We start from the raw sequence: 16,270 nt of genomic DNA, 5'->3' as shown, positions 1-16,270 counted from the left end.
CCTAACATAATGGAGCATATTCTGGGTAGACATATATACAGTACATTACGTCGTACTTAAAGTTGATTGTCTGAAAGCTCTCTCAACTCGTACTCGTTGACAACTGTCCAAACTCCCAGTTACTCTCCCTCCTTGCACAAACTTCAGTTTTTCCCCAAAAAACAGGACAATAGACTGATGGAAGAAGACAAAGTGGTTGCTGTGATCTTGGTTGGTGGGCCCACCGAAGGTAACAATCAAAACTCTAAATTTTAACCAAAGATCACATCTTTCTTACTAATATTTTAAACCCATTTAATTTAATCGTGATTTAATGTAGTAATTATATTTGAGTTATTATGTGTCAACACAATCTCAACCAAAAGCTTAAGCCGATGGTTGGAGTCTCAAGATCGGTTTTATACTCTTTAACATTTTGTGATTGGTCATTCTTCAGGAACTACGTTTCGGCCATTGTCATTCAATACTTCTAAACCCTTGTTTCCTATTGCTGCTCATCCTATGGTTCATCATCCCATTTCTGCTTGTAAAAAAGTATGCTTTTTTATTTTATTTTTATTTTTTGTTGGTAGATGAAATTTCATTAGGTTGCTAAGTTTGGTTGTTGCGTTGATGTTTTGTCACATCATCCATTTCATGTGATATACTCAATACTCTCTCTATCCGGATCGTTTGTTTACCTTTAATTTTGGGACAAAAATCCGAAAAAAGGTGGGGGCCAATTATTGGATGACAAATGGAGTAAATTGAGTGTGTATGATCAGATTGTCCATCAATACATTCCTAAGGATAAGACTATTGGTAGTCTTGAGACAAGACTTTGGTAAGTCTTGATACAAGACTCACTCAAGACTACCAATAATCTACCCTAGTCTTTACATAGTCTTAACAAAGTGTTATCCAAGACTCAACTTAAGACTTTGGATGAGTCTTGACCCCACCTTAAAAAAAAATTATCCAATGGGTGAACAACATGTGTCCTTTCTTTTTGTTAAAAAAATAAAGTGGAGTGAAAAAATAGAGTTTGAGGTGAGTCTGACGGATAATGTATAAAGTCTGAGGTGAGTCTGAGATGAGTCTGAACAATAAAGAAATAATAAAAGTTAGTGGAAAGCTGATGTGGCAGAGTCTTAAGACTTGGGAGGGTCTGACTGATAATCTCACCCTAAAATAGAAAGGTAAACAATTGGCTCAGACACCAAAAAAAATGGAATCGATAAACAAATGACCGGGATGGAGGGAGTATTTTCTATGATCGAGGATTATGTGTAAGCAAAACAAGTAACGGGGCACCAGATGGCACTCGAAAATGGGAGAGAGGATACTCACTTGTTTATATGATGTGTATAGATACCAAATTTGGTGCAAATATTTCTCATTGGGTTTTTCGAAGAGCGTGAGTTTGCATTGTATGTGTCATCAATCTCTAATGAGCTCAAGGTACCAGTTAGGTAAGTAAAGTTTTTTAACTTTGTTTGACCAAGTGTTTTGATTTTGTGCTCACCATTGTGTTTGATTCAGATTTACTCTTGTTTAGGGGTTTACTGTATGGAATAAATTTTATCTAGCTAAAATTGTCCGCTGTTGATTCGATCGTCTGTGTTGTTCAAAGTGTTAAACCCCAAAGTTCAATCCCGGTTGCCATTGAGCTAATCTAATTTCCATATTGCTGTACCTTTTAGCCAGGCATTTTCATCTAGACAAAATCACTTACGAGAAGTTCTTTATGTGAAAACCACGGATGACCATTTAATTAAATGAGCAATGCGGAAGTATTTGGATCGGTCTCATATGTGAGGCGGTCTCATACAAGACATGTCATTTGGTTTGTTGCTGGATGTGGACGACAAGATTTAAGCGTCCTTGGTCTTTTTCTTATTGCTTAGGTACTTGAAGGAAGACAGGCCACATGGTTCAGCTGGTGGGCTTTATTACTTCAGGAATCTGATCATGGAAGACGAACCGGTTAGTAAAGTACTTGTATGATCAGCAACAATAGGGTTTAATAGTACGGATGCCCTCCAGTTGAACAGATAGTAAAACACTATTTGTTTATCCATGATTCATTTTGTTGCATTGTATTTAGCTCTTTATTCGACTATCCAGTGGCTGAGCCGGGAAATCCAAGAATGGAGGTCATTTTAAAACTCATTGTCATCCGTCTCTCTTTGATACGTGATATTTAACAATTTTAACCTAAATGATAGTACTTCTTAGATTAGCAACATAAGACATCATTTGTTGAAAAACGGTGGGGTCGTAGGACCTAAGACCCCAGTAACCCATATGTGCCTTCGAATTTAGTTTTCCAGTTTGATGGAGATAGTTTACATGAAAACTTTGATATTTCTGATGTTTCATTTGCTTTGATAACCTTCTGTGGTTGCAGTCACACATATTTCTTCTGAATTGTGACGTTTGCTGCAGCTTCCCACTAGCGAGCATGTTAGGTAATCCTGTCTTTATTTCTGTGTTACTTTCTCTGTTAATATGCTAGGAAGTCCTTACTACTCTGTTTTTAGTTCTAGAAGTATAAAACTATAGCTGGATCCTAAAGTGGCATTTTCCCCCGATAAATGCAGATGCCCAAAAGAGATATGGTGGCATGGGTACTTTGTTGGTAATTAAGGTGCATGCTCTATTCACTTTTAATCACAACTCGTTACTACGTTTGATTTTGTATACCTTTTGAGTTCTTACCCAATAGTAACATTACTTCACAGGTTTCTGCTGAATCAGCCAACCAGTTTGGTGAGTTGGTTGATGACCCAGATACCAAAGAGTTGTTGCATTATACTGAGAAGCCGGAGACATTTGTATGCACTTCACTCAAGTTTCATTGATGTTATGTTACTGGTGTCAATATGGGAACAAACTTGTATTTCATTGTTGTACGGTACAAATTTGTACGCACTTGTGTAACTCAGTTCCACGTGTGCGATTGCAGGTTAGTGATCTGATAAACTGTGGTGTATATGTTTTCACCCCTGAGATTTTTTCTGCTATTCAAGGAGTGATTGATAATAAGGACGACAAAGGTTAGTGTCGGTAATTTGCACAACTTTTCCTTACAGTCAAAACCATATACTTGTGTTTCTTTGATATCAGCCAGTTTTTTTCTATGGATGCTTTATTCGGGCTACTTTCGTTTTGGCCCCAGCCCCCAAGTAGGATTAACAAAAGGGAGAAAGGAAAAAATGATTTGATTGATTCGTTGTACCCAAGTTTTTTCTATTAAATTTCTACAACATATTATAAGAAAAAATTAAAAAAAATGGAGGTAGTATGGTATACCTGATTACCCATGCTAGTGCCATCTCTACCTGCATCCCTTCCTTTATAAAGCTATAATCTCGGGCCTTTACAGGCAGTTTGATATAACATCGATTTGTTCCCTTCTATTTGATCCCACCTCATATGGACTACCTATAACCCAAGTACCTAACTATATTGGCAATAGATGGTCATTAAACTATGTCTGTGTGACACCAGCTGCGAGCTGATATGAGATTCATTAAAAGGACCTGCAGATTTTGTGAGATTGGACCAAGATATTTTGTCTCCTCTGGCCGGAAAGAAGCAATTATATACCTATGAAACGTTGGATTTCTGGGAACAGATCAAGACTCCCGGGTATGCTCTTAATGGTCAATATTTATTTTCTGATGGTTTGTTTGGATAAGAGGGGAGGGGAGTAGACCGAATAGAGTAAGGGGGAATGGAGGCATAGAGTCAGGGACCAGTGAATTTTTCCTTCTAAATCTTTGATATATGATTTTTTTTTTTTTGGCTTGCTAGAGAGAAAATAGAACGCTCTGTTTCCCCCCCAACCATACTTGCTATCCGAAATGGAAATTGTCCTCCCCTCCTTCCCTCCAAATTGCTCCACCGAAACATGCCTTTAGGTAGGTGTTTAGTCACCTTTAGCTCTTGGTTCATCTTACCACTCATACTAATATATATTTCTTGATCTTATCAGTATGTCCTTGAAATGTTCTGGGTTGTACCTTGATCGTTTTCGACAGTCTTCTCCTGATCTTCTGGCTCGTGGAGATGAGGTAAAAAATGCCACGATTGTTGGCAATGTCTACATTCATCCATCGGCTAAGGTTCATCCAACCGCAAAGGTAGCTAAAATTCCTTTCTTGACACGAAAATGAGATCCCTCTTTTTGGCACTATCAGCTCCCTAATTTCTGCATAAATCAAAAACATTGAACATTGTCCTATTGCCTTTATGTCTTCCGTCTATGGTGGGGTTAGGGAGTTAGATGTACGCAGCCTCAGTACTGGGTTACAAACATTATGGAGCTTGTTTTTCCAGATGATCCATAATGAAAATTGCTTCGGAAATTGCATCCACAATCTGCAAGTTCATGATACTAGAAGCATATAAAGTTCACTGATTCATTTTGCTTTGTTATACTATCATTTTTCAAAGAAGAAAAATAGGAAGAATAGTTATTCTTTGGCCCCATTACAAACAGTTTATGAATTGCTCAAATACTCGCTACTTTGGGTGTTTTTTGGACATTTTGCACCTTCGTTCTGTCATGTTATCCCTGCTAACGCTCTCCCATGATTTTTTTTTTTCTTTTTCTTTTTTGTGAGGAAATGCTCTCCCATGCTTTCACTTGTTTTTTCGGCTAGATTTTATTTGAAATGAGAAAATCTAAAAAATCGGTAGCACCTTCAAATTATGTGCCTTTGGCTTTGGTTTATCAAGTGTCCTGATTATTTTTTTCCAACAGCTCGGTCCAAACGTCTCGATATCAGCTAATGTGCGAATTGGAGCAGGTGTAAGGCTTGTAAGCTGCATTATTTTGGATGATGTTGAGATTCAGGTACTGGAGTCGCGATATACTGAACACTTGAGAATTTAAAAACGAATACATTGTAAAAGTATCGTTTGACATTTCCAATTCTATATGTCAGGAAAATGCACTTGTTTTGAACTCGATCGTTGGATGGAAATCAACAATTGGTAGATGGTCCCGTGTTCAGGCAAGTTTACAGCATGTTCTTGCAATGTTACAGCTATAACTTTGGTTAAAACAACACATTAGTACATTACCACAATGTCTCAAAGCAAATAAGGGGAGATATGATGCACATACATTACCCGAGCTTGTTATCGAATGACCCATAAGAAATATTATGCAAGATTTACGTCACTTGATTGCTAATTCACAATAACTGAAGCGCATAGACTTTAGACAGTTTTTTATGCTGACGGGTTTGAACCCAATTCATGATTAGTACCCCTAAATGATAGAAGTTGCCTTGCATCTGCTTGCTAGACATAGTTGTAACACCCTATATACTGAGGAGCCTTAACCAGGCCTTCCTTAGCATATAAAGGCATCACTATCTCGGTTACCCGAGGTAAGTAATCATCAAAAGTCGATAAAAGAACAATTATAGTTATATTACAAGTGTTACAGCCAACTAATAAAAAGGAAAGTACAACTCGTCAGCTACATGAGATCTCGTGACGACACATCCCTGCCAGGACTCCAGCTATCAACCACATCAACACCTGCTAAGACTGACTGCTCACCATAAGGGATCACGGCTGACACATAAACAAACAAGACAACCACACAAGGTCAGTAACTGAGGTAAGACACAACATAAACCAACAACAATCGTCAACACAATACCAACACAATCAGTCATACACAATCATACCCACTCCAATCAATCTCCGTCACCGACTGTCCACTGGACCAGCCCTGCCAGTGGGGGACCGCAGCCGTTCCCACCTAAGCCCCGCTCATCATTTCGAGCGATAACCCTATCCCATTAATGTGCACATCCCCTCCCGTGGCGGGTTCCATGGAGGGCGAAACTAGGGCGTGAAGTCACTCCCGCAAGTGACTCCGCGTCCTCGAGAACCACAGAGAAACAATCACAGACAGCTGCAACACAATGACAACCGACCTCCAGCATACACCCACCAACTATCAAGCATACTCAACTATACGACCACAACAATACAACAACACTACAACAACAACGCAGCAATCGACACACTAGACACTCAACAGCAAGCAACCCAGTAGGCGAACGTACCTTTAAGCGACTGCGACGATTCCATGCCCATACACGCAACACCCAGCAAACAAGCAACACTTATACACACAATACAAACATCTATCACTACCAAACTAACCCTAACTGCAAAGACAAAGATACGGATGATGATGACGACATACCTACATGAGGAAACCTGGCAAAGGACCGCTACCCGACTCAAGCTATGCACTCCTAAGGCACAAGGACCTTCAAAGGCTCCCATGGAAGGTATATGGTGAAGGGAAGAGGAAGGGACGACATCTAGGTTTAGAAGAAAGAAGCGGAAATGATTTGCGGATATAGGAAAACACGATTATAAACCCTCGCTGAAAAGACGCTACTCGATCGAGTAACTAACATACTTGATTGAGTGGCCCCTACTCGATCGAGCATCCAAGCTACTCGATCGAGTACCACCCACAACTCCGGACACAAAGTATTATGGCACGCAATCATAAGCACCATTATCGCTCCCAAGGTCGGTCAATGCTGGTCAACGGGTCCCTAAAAGGGCGGGTATTACAATCTTCCCCCCTTAAAAAGAACTTCGTCCCCGAAGTTCAACTCACCTATCCCAAAGCACAAGATATGGAAACAAGGCGACGTCGCTACTCCTCCGACATAGGTCACTATTCCCCAGAAATACTATCCCCCATGTCATCATCATCAACTGTCTAACACTCCACCTAGATCGACTTCTACACTCTACCACATAAAGTACCAACCTCACAACATGAAGTATCAACCTCACAACATGAAGTATCAACCTCACAACATGAATCAGCACAACCAACGACTACACTGCTACTCCCACCTCTTAGCCACGCAATACGAGATTACACTTTCCCTAGCACACGACCATCAACACGGAACATTTTACTTTAACACAACTATGTCACCCAACGGTACGATTCTATTCAAACGCATGAAAACGCATGACATCACAACTATCTCAACCTTTACTTCAACATACAAATTACTCAGCAAACAATGAAAACCATTGTGGCGTCATGTTGAAATGTAATAGAAATAATAGAAAACATTATAAACAAACAACAAAATAATTGTAATATCGACCTTTTTGTTTTGCGACATTACTCTTCCCCTCTAAAAGGAACTTCGTCCCCGAAGTTCACCACCGAATTATTACTCACATTACTTAAAACTTACTTCTTGTCATATAACCAACACATACAATGCCCTATGGACATTACTCAGTACTCACACAAACATTAATTCATAAAACCATATGCTACTTCATTCGAACAATTAGCCACAGTTATGAATGCATGTATATATCAATTGTATATGTATATAGGAAATATATAGGAAATACACAACTCCGGTGAAATATAATTAGTAGACATTACGGATGTAAAATGAATGCAATAAGAACCAACTACTACTTGCACTATTCGTTACGAATACGCATCCAAAACCCAAACACGACTTCCAACATATGAAATTAACGGTTCAAACATGTTACTAATCATAAATAACCATATTACATATCAAAACATGTAATGATATAATCATAAAACAATTTTAATTAACGAAAAGTTCCTGTAACAGTATATAGGGTACTCGATCGAGCTGGCCCTACTCGATCGAGTGTCTTAGCTACTCGATCGACTAGCCCCAAATCAGAATGCTCCATCCCCGTCACACCTGCATCTACTCGACCGAGTGAGGGGCACTCTGTCGAGTGGCCACAGGTCAAAACCTCGAAAACTTCCTGTCATAACACACAATATATATATATATAATGTCACATAAGCGCGAGTCGGGATGACACCCCGACCCCTAAAATCCTGCAAACAAGTTCAAACTAAGCAAATTCGGCCTTATGGCCACCCATACAAACCAAACATAAAAAGTACTAACTAAAAATGACTACTACTATCCAACAGAACCAAACCATGAACAAAGAGAAAGAAAAGGAGTGATATCACATCTCCATCACCACCCGAGGTACCTGCTCCTGATGACCCAAGACCCGCGTCGACCCCTGCTCCAGGGAGCTCTCATACCATAGGGGTCAAACCGCCAAAAGCAAAGGACTGTGGTGTCCCCCATGCTATCTGGTCCACCCCGTAAGAGTGGAAAACCCCACTGTAGTCCCCAACTCCGCTCCACCACACCACACTGGATGTGGTCCCTCGGTCCAAATACCCTGAGCATATGCCATCTCATGCATGTTCCGGAGTGTCAAGGTAGAGGACACTCTCTCTGCCAAGTAGCTCGAACGTGTCTCGGGGGTATCAAGGTAGAGGTAACAAGGAAATGGGTACTGAGGCGGTGCTGCCGGCTGGGCTCAGCCGTCCTCTCCCTCACACGACGTGGCCCCCTCCCTAGCCTGGGTCTATCCTCCGCTGCTCTCACGTTCTCACGTTCTCCCCCTTCCTCGGCTCGGGCATCACCTGAAGGATCGTGTCGTCAATGAGGTATGTCTGTGTCGGTCGGTGTGCATCCTTGTCCTCCTCATCAGAATCAACCGCATCCAAAGGCTCAGTCGGTGGAAGGGTGCTCAGGAGCCGATATCCTCATCCAGCCATACCCCACACCCTCCATGCTAGGCTACCATCCTTCAAGATTCTCAACCATTTCAGGTCGAGGTAGTAATCTCTGTCCATGGTAGGCACCGGGGTGGCCAAGGGAATGTACTCAGAGGAAGCCTCAAATGAGGCTAGCTTTTCAGCTAACCGAGTGGCAAAAGCACCACAACTCAAGTGCCGAGTGGTAGAAGTAGCCATCAAAGCAAGGCTAGCACAGACCATGGCAGGAGCATTGAAGACCACCTTCTCGGTCCGCTCCGGGTTAAGATAAGCCATCAAAAGCAACAACTCGTGAGAGTTGAACTTACTCATGTCAGGCCTCTCATAAAGAAGGTTCGATATGGAACGAAGAAAGATCCTCAAGGTAACATGTTGAACATCGTTGGCGGTGGGAGCTGACTTCCCAGAAAGGCAAGGCATAAGGCGGCAAACCCCGCACTCGGCCGGAATGTCACGGATGGATCCCTTGGGAGGCTTAGCCAACCCAAGGTGAGAAGCAAAGAGGTCCATGGTTAACACAAAACTCGTGTTCAGAAGACGGAATTGGACAGTCTGTTCATTCGGCTCGTATTTAAACGAGCTCATGAACTCCGAAGTTAGAAAAGGATAGGTATGCTTCCGCAAACGTGCAGACACCAGTAAATCCCAAGGTCTCAAAGATATGACGGACATCCGTCTCAATCCCCAGGTCATCTAGAAGTGTGGTGTCCACACATCGAGTGGGTCTCATCTTCCGTTTCTGTAACGCTACAAACCTCTCCCTCTGCTTGTAGTCCACAAAGACTACTGAAGGGTATTCCGGTACAGATGGTACTACGGGTGCACTCCCCTCCCCAATTTCGGGCTGAGAAGCCCTTCCCCTCTTACTTTGACGGGCTCCCGTGTTTAGTCTCGGATCTTTTTCAAAGATACGGTTTAAACATACTTACGTAGGCACCTAAAACATGTAGTTTACACAAATTGAACATGGAGTAAAAACATCTATGTACACACTATCACCAACAATTCCAAATTTTGATATATATATAACCTCAGTTTATAGCATCTCATACGGTCTCGGTCTCTATAGCTGTGAAACTTTCTAGCAGAGATAACATGAATTACTCAGCTACTACGACTGTCAACACATGGCTTAAACACGACTCCACATATGCTTGAAAACATGTGAAACATTCATGTATGTTCATAGAAAAGGGTAACTAAGTACACCATCATAGACAATCAACATTATGAATAAACTTCTCAATTCCCATAGTCAGACGGTCTGTACAGCTGTAACAATTTTGACATATTTAACATGAATTAGCATCACTACTACTACTTCAAAGATTTAACTCTTAACATATAGTCATATTCAACACAAAATTCCAATTATAGAAAACGAATTTCAATTTGGGGTACTTTTAAGACGGAATTTTAAGGCAAATTTTGAGGTGAAAATCACAAAATTCGACTTCCCACATGATATATGCAACATATACTACTCAATTTCATCACTCAATCATGTAAAAGACACAAAAATCAATTTGATTTCACAAACCCTAGAAAATTCGCCCCCAAATTTTGAGATTTCTAATCAATTTTTAGCACAATAAGCAACAACAATCATGAAAGGGAAGCATGTGGATCATATTACAACAATTACAAGCAACTTTTCTTCCATATAAACCGAAATTTCAGATTATTCCACCATTCCAATTATTTCTAAGTGATGAAAACATGAAAATAAGAAAGAAATTCATACCTTGCTCAATTAGGAAGTGAAAGAACGAATCAAAGCAATGAAAACTACCCAAATAAATCACCACAACACAAGAATGTAAGAGTTTTAGAGAGATTAGGAAGTTAGGGTTATGAAGGATGAAGAAGAAATAGGAAGAATGGGGAAAACCAAGGGTTTTATGAAACCCGCGGAAGTCCGTGTACTGTAGCCTACTCGATCGAGTGTCCTCTACTCGATCGAGTAGGCGCTATTTCATCGAGTAATCGTAATAAATTCCTACGTCTCGACGTCATAGCTTCCTAACTAGGTCGAGTGAGGTCTACTCGGTCTAGTAAGCACTTGCACTCGGTCAAGTAAGGTTGAGTACACGGTCAGAATTACAAAATTAACTGAAGGTTCCTGCAAAACAATATCACGTGTCGATTCCAAACCAAGTTCGGAAGTCGTCACTGGTTATCGTACTCATTCATATATTACCATTTCTAAACAAATATATCATACGGACCAAGTAAGATTCACATCACATCATACTATCCTGAACTTCACCTAACACGATTTACCTGTTACCGAGTCGTTCATACATGCAACTATCCCATTGTATCATGTCTAAACTTATTTTACTATATTATTAACAAAGTTATACTCACGCTACTTTAAACACCTAATTAACGATAAATTTCCATGTATAGTCCAAGTGTATTAGCAACATATTCATGCTTCAACATAAACAAATTATTCTACACCAATTAATCACCACACAAGCGGAAACTTTCAACCATTAAACATTGCATATACTCATTACGATTTTGATAATTCTCACTATAACTCAACGCTTCTTTAGCTATCATTATCATGGCTACTGTAAGACTTATAAACTCGTATAGGGTCACCATCACTATCAACCTGAAACAAACTCCAGCATTACCACATTTCATATCACACTACACATCTCTACCCTTTTCACACACTTCTATCACATAGAACCTTCTACGTTTCTCATTATCATCACATATACACCTTAACTCCATCACAAATTCACCATACACGATTCTAACGTAGCTATTGTACCGATACTAACTTCAACAAAGACTCAACCACAAACAATTCTCACATAATCACCGTACACGTCGAGCACATACTTACTGACTCCACATTCCCATACCCCGTGACTGGCTTAAGCATAATGGGGCCAAGATTTTGAAATGAGGGCGCCTACTCACCCAAAATCTAGCATCAGCTGGGGCTCCCATTACACATACACCAGGTTCATTTTATTAGACTCACTACGTTCATTAGTTTCATTGGTTACAAGTTCCAAAATCGCCGCTCTGATACCACTTTATAACACCCCCATATACTGAGGAGCCTTAACCAGGCCTTCCCTAGCATATAAAGGCATTACTATCTCGATTACCCGAGGTAAGTAATCATCAAAAGTCGATAAAAGAACAATTATAGTTATATTACAAGTGTTACAGCCAACTAATAAAAAGGAAAGTACAACTCGTCAGCTACATGATATCTCTATCAGAACTCGTGACGACACACCCCTGCCAGGACTCCAGCTATCAACCACATCAACACCTGCTAAGACTGACTGCTCACCATAAGGGATCACGGCAGACACATAAACAAACAAGACAACCACACAAGGTCAACATAAACCAACAACAATCGTCAACACAATACCAACACAATCAGTCATACACAATCATACCCACTCCAATCAATCTTCGTCACCGACTGTCCACTGGACCAGCCCTGCCAGTGGGGGACCGCAGCCGTTCCCACTAAGTCCCGCTCATCATTTCGAGTGATAACCCTATCCCATTAATGTGCACATCCCCTCCCGTGGCGGGTTCTACGGAGGGCGAAACTAGGGCGTGAAGCCACTCCCGCAAGTGACTCCACTCAGCCGAGGACGCACCTCGAGAACCACAGAGAAACAATCACAGACAGCTGCAACACAATGACAACCGACCTCCAGCATACACCCACCAACTATCAAGCATACTCAACTATACGACCACAACAACAATACCACAACAATACAACAACACTACAACAACAACGCAGCAATCGACACTAGACACTCAACAGCAACTGAGTTGGCGAACCTACCTTTAAGCGACTGCGACGATTCCATGCCCATACACGCAACCTGTGTTACTCCGACACGTTAGTCCATTGGCGTATCCCGTGTCGACACGATACGATACGGAATACGACACGGGATACGTACCTGACACGCCGGAATGGGACACGAGTCGGGTACGGCACAAAGGAATGAGAAAACTTACCTTGTTGCTCTCACAAAGCTCTTCAAATATGAAGATCTCGACTTTCACCCAGATCTGGTTACATTGGTGGATGTAATCAGTGCTGGGAGAAGGAGAAGATCTCACAAAGTTAGCATTATGTGTGTGAGGAGGAGACAACGAGAACTGAGAAGGGGGAGAAAGGAAGGAAGAGAGAGAAAGTGTAGTGTGGAAATAGGAGTATTGCGGCTGGGTAGTGGGTTGCATATTTAGGGTTTCATTTTTAGGAAAAGAAGAGCAAGTGGGTACTTGGACAGCTGTAAAGTGTGGACACGTGTAATATTTTACTCCTCACCTTTACTAAAGTTCTAAATTGTACTATTACATGAATATACATATCATACAAACCACAAGTCTACGCTATATTTTTTTATTATTTCCCAATTTATGAAAAAAAAAAGAGAGAATATATGTATATAATAAATAAGACGTATTGTATCCGTGTTTAAAAAATAGTCAAGATACTCCTTTGACCGTATTCGCGTATCTATTAAAATTCAAAATCACGTGTCGGATACCCTGATACGTATCGGTTACGATACTTTGTATCCGTGTCTGAGTAACACAGCACGCAACACCGAGCAAACAAGCAACACTTATACACACAATACAAACATCTATCACTACCAAACTAACCCTAACTGCAAAGACAAAGATACGGATGATGATGACGACATACCTACATGAGGAAACCTGGCAAAGGACCGCTACCCGACTCAAGCTATGCACTCCTAAGGCACAAGGACCTTCAAAGGTTCCCATGGAAGGTATATGGTGAAGGGAAGAGGAAGGGACGACATCTAGGTTTAGAAGAAAGAGGCGGAAATGATTTGCGGATATAGGAAAACACGATTATAAACCCTCGCTGAAAAGACGCTACTCGATCGAGTAACTAACATACTCGATCGAGTGGCCCCTACTCGATCGAGCATCCAAGCTACTCGATCGAGTAGCCTCTACTCTATCGAGTATCACCCACAACTCCAAACACAAAGTATTATGGCGTGCAATCCTAAGCACCATTACCGCTCCCAAGGTCGGTCAATGCTGGTCAACGGGTCCCTAAAAGGGCGGGTATTACAATAGTAGACAATAATAGAAGCGCATAGTCTAGTGATGCCCCTTGAGGCCTGATTGCTGAAGTAGTATTGCCAACATCTTTTTCGAACCGACTTTTGACTTTATGATGCAGGCTGATGGTGATTACAACTCAAAGCTTGGAGTTACAATCCTCGGTAATTACTTACTCTTCATTTATTATGCGAATCTTCTTTTCTTCAGGTTTAGTTACCCCACACTTGGAATTCATACCAGGCCAACATTCAGTTTTGAGTTGTACTGAGTAAACATGAGTTGCAATGCAGGAGAATCAGTTACAGTAGAAGACGAAGTTGTCGTGATTAACTGCATTGTTCTCCAAAATAAGGTTCTTAACAGGAGCGTTCACGAAGAGATCATTCTTTAACTAATCGTACCATACCGTCTTTAATGACCATAACGGAACGAGTGAGCGAACTGGAGATGTTTAAAAGAATGGAAAGGGTTTTTCGGGGGTTGAATATATGACCCAATCAACTCCCTTCCCTTTCTACCTCCGCTTTTTGTAAACTCGTTCTGATATTATTTTCGTTTTTTACTTGATATCTATAGAAGCAAAACAATATGTTATTTTTGAGAGGAATAGCGTGATAACATTTCTATGACTAACTAGTTGGAAGTTGCATCCATTTCATGAGATGTGTTGCTGATGACATCAATAGGTGTGCCTTAAGCATCAGTGGAGAACCTATTTCTGAATTGTTTCATTTGCCTTGTGGTGTAGTTCTATTGAGTTTGTTGTGTTGCTATTTATTTACTCCGTACTTCATTTTGTTGTTTAATAAACTTCTGCTCTTTTTATTTACACTATTTTAATCTCACTTACTACATTTAAAAATTACTCTTCCACATGGTCTTAGCATTCGCTCCCTCTTGTTAATTTCCTGTGTATTTTCCAGTCTATTTTCTTTCGGGTTGTTGAGTATAGGCGACACAGTTATACATGCGTCTGTATATAGGTTGTCCTATAATTGTGGTTTAATGAATTAGTCTCATGTAAGACAACCTTTCAATTTGAGTTGCTGACATTCTAAGCACAACTAATTACAGTCACCTTAACATACAATTTATTACGTATTACGGTACTACCTCATACGAGTACCTATTACTAGTATAGATCGGATAAATTGGACATACGAATCAGATTTGGGTCAGGTGCCAGTTAAGTCATTTTGAGGACAGTTAACTGGTTTTGGTCGAATTTGAAAAATATTTATTGTAATTAAGATAAGACTAGTTTTAAACCCGTGCAAAATTGCACGGGTATGTATTTGGGTCAGTATTAATGTTTTTGGATGTATATTTGTTTTTGCATTTCTATTGTACTTATCTAGTTGGTCTAAATCTACGATTTACATAATTTATGGTTAAATTTGTCACAAACACGTGTTCACATACACTGGTTTATAAGGAAATAACGTAATTTACTCTTGTAAATAAAAATTGCATACATAAAAAACTTTACATTCGGATAAAAGAAATATAATCTAATATAATCAACTTTAACATATGTATGTAATTCATTTGCGTTTTATGTTCGATCGCGTATATAAATGTTATTCCTTCTTGAAATTATGTAATTTTATTATTATGTAATTTTGTTTTAAAAATTATGTACTCCGTAATTCAATTTCATTTACTCGCATTTGTAATTCATTCTGTGTATATGTTATAAATTTTATTTACACGGAATGTATAAAACTATTTCATAATATTAATTCATAGAATTTTTTCATAATATTATTTCATAGAATTTATTGTAAGACGGAATTTATCGCATGTTTGAAAAGACGGAAATCTGAAGAAATAAATACATTGCACACTTACGGGTCCCACCATAACATGAATTTCCAAAAAAAAAAACTGCATTAATGACGTGGCGCGCTAAGGATTGAGTATTGTCTTTTGTATTAATATAGATAAGATTAGTGGTGGATTTCTCCGTTTTAAAACTGTCACATCAACTTTTACTAATTTTTATTATTGTTAGACTATACTCCCTCCATTCAACTCCACAAGGCCATTATCTCTTTTACACACTATTCACAAGGGGACATTTAACTTCAATTTTCTCTCGATACATAAGTGAAAATATATTCATGTGAGATCTTATTTGATTCGTCTTTAAGAGTATATTAAAAATATCTAACTTTTATAATTTTTGCAAATGCGTAACTAAAGATATTTGTCGAGTAAAAACCGCGTTAACAAACGTGATAATGCATAATGGCTTTGTGGAGTTGAATGGAGGGAGTATATATTATCCAAACTTACTTCAGACACTACTTCTTGTATCATAAGCTTGAAAACTATACCATGACCATGCCCAAGCAAGGTCACCAACCGGGTCGTGACCTTGTTGGGTCATGCTAATGACGTAATTAGCGAGTAAATCGATGTTGTTATTGGTGACCTTGAGTTAGTCAAGGCCAATTGGTGCCCTTGAGTTGAGAAGAGGTTGAAGGTTGATGACCTTCCACATGTCGCATTTATATTGGC

At 39.9% G+C, this 16,270-nt stretch overlaps 1 protein-coding gene across 2 annotated transcripts; it reads left to right on the top strand.

Moving 5' to 3' along the window:
• Positions 1–14,520, top strand: LOC141604803 (uncharacterized). Of its 2 annotated transcripts, none has more exons than XM_074423316.1 (14): positions 1–229; positions 437–534; positions 1,351–1,451; positions 1,887–1,965; positions 2,390–2,450; positions 2,583–2,629; positions 2,724–2,816; positions 2,948–3,038; positions 3,531–3,633; positions 3,980–4,127; positions 4,751–4,843; positions 4,935–5,003; positions 13,866–13,908; positions 14,038–14,520. In XM_074423316.1, exons 1-14 carry the CDS (start codon positions 178–180, stop codon positions 14,136–14,138), a joined length of 1,179 nt encoding a protein of 392 aa, XP_074279417.1. In that variant the 5' UTR covers positions 1–177; the 3' UTR covers positions 14,139–14,520. The 2 variants fall into 2 exon arrangements, with proteins under 2 accessions (XP_074279417.1, XP_074279407.1); XM_074423306.1 differs by having other exon boundaries at positions 24–229; positions 3,522–3,633.
• The last annotated feature ends 1,750 nt before the right edge of the window (positions 14,521–16,270 follow it).

This window comes from Silene latifolia, chromosome 1 (genome assembly GCF_048544455.1).
Source record: "Silene latifolia isolate original U9 population chromosome 1, ASM4854445v1, whole genome shotgun sequence".
Taxonomy (NCBI): Eukaryota; Viridiplantae; Streptophyta; class Magnoliopsida; order Caryophyllales; family Caryophyllaceae; genus Silene; species Silene latifolia.
The sequence above is the reverse complement of the archived record's forward strand: the minus strand, read 5'-3'. Positions and strand labels throughout refer to the sequence as shown.

Excerpts from the sequence above, each read along its gene's own strand:
- LOC141604803 (XM_074423306.1), top strand. The coding sequence starts at position 178 with ATGGAAGAAGACAAAGTGGTTGCTGTGATCTTGGTTGGTGGGCCCACC. Across the intron at positions 535-1,350 it reads CCATTTCTGCTTGTAAAAAA|ATACCAAATTTGGTGCAAAT; the intron begins GTATGCTTTTTT and ends TGATGTGTATAG. Across the intron at positions 2,630-2,723 it reads GTACTTTGTTGGTAATTAAG|GTTTCTGCTGAATCAGCCAA; the intron begins GTGCATGCTCTA and ends ATTACTTCACAG.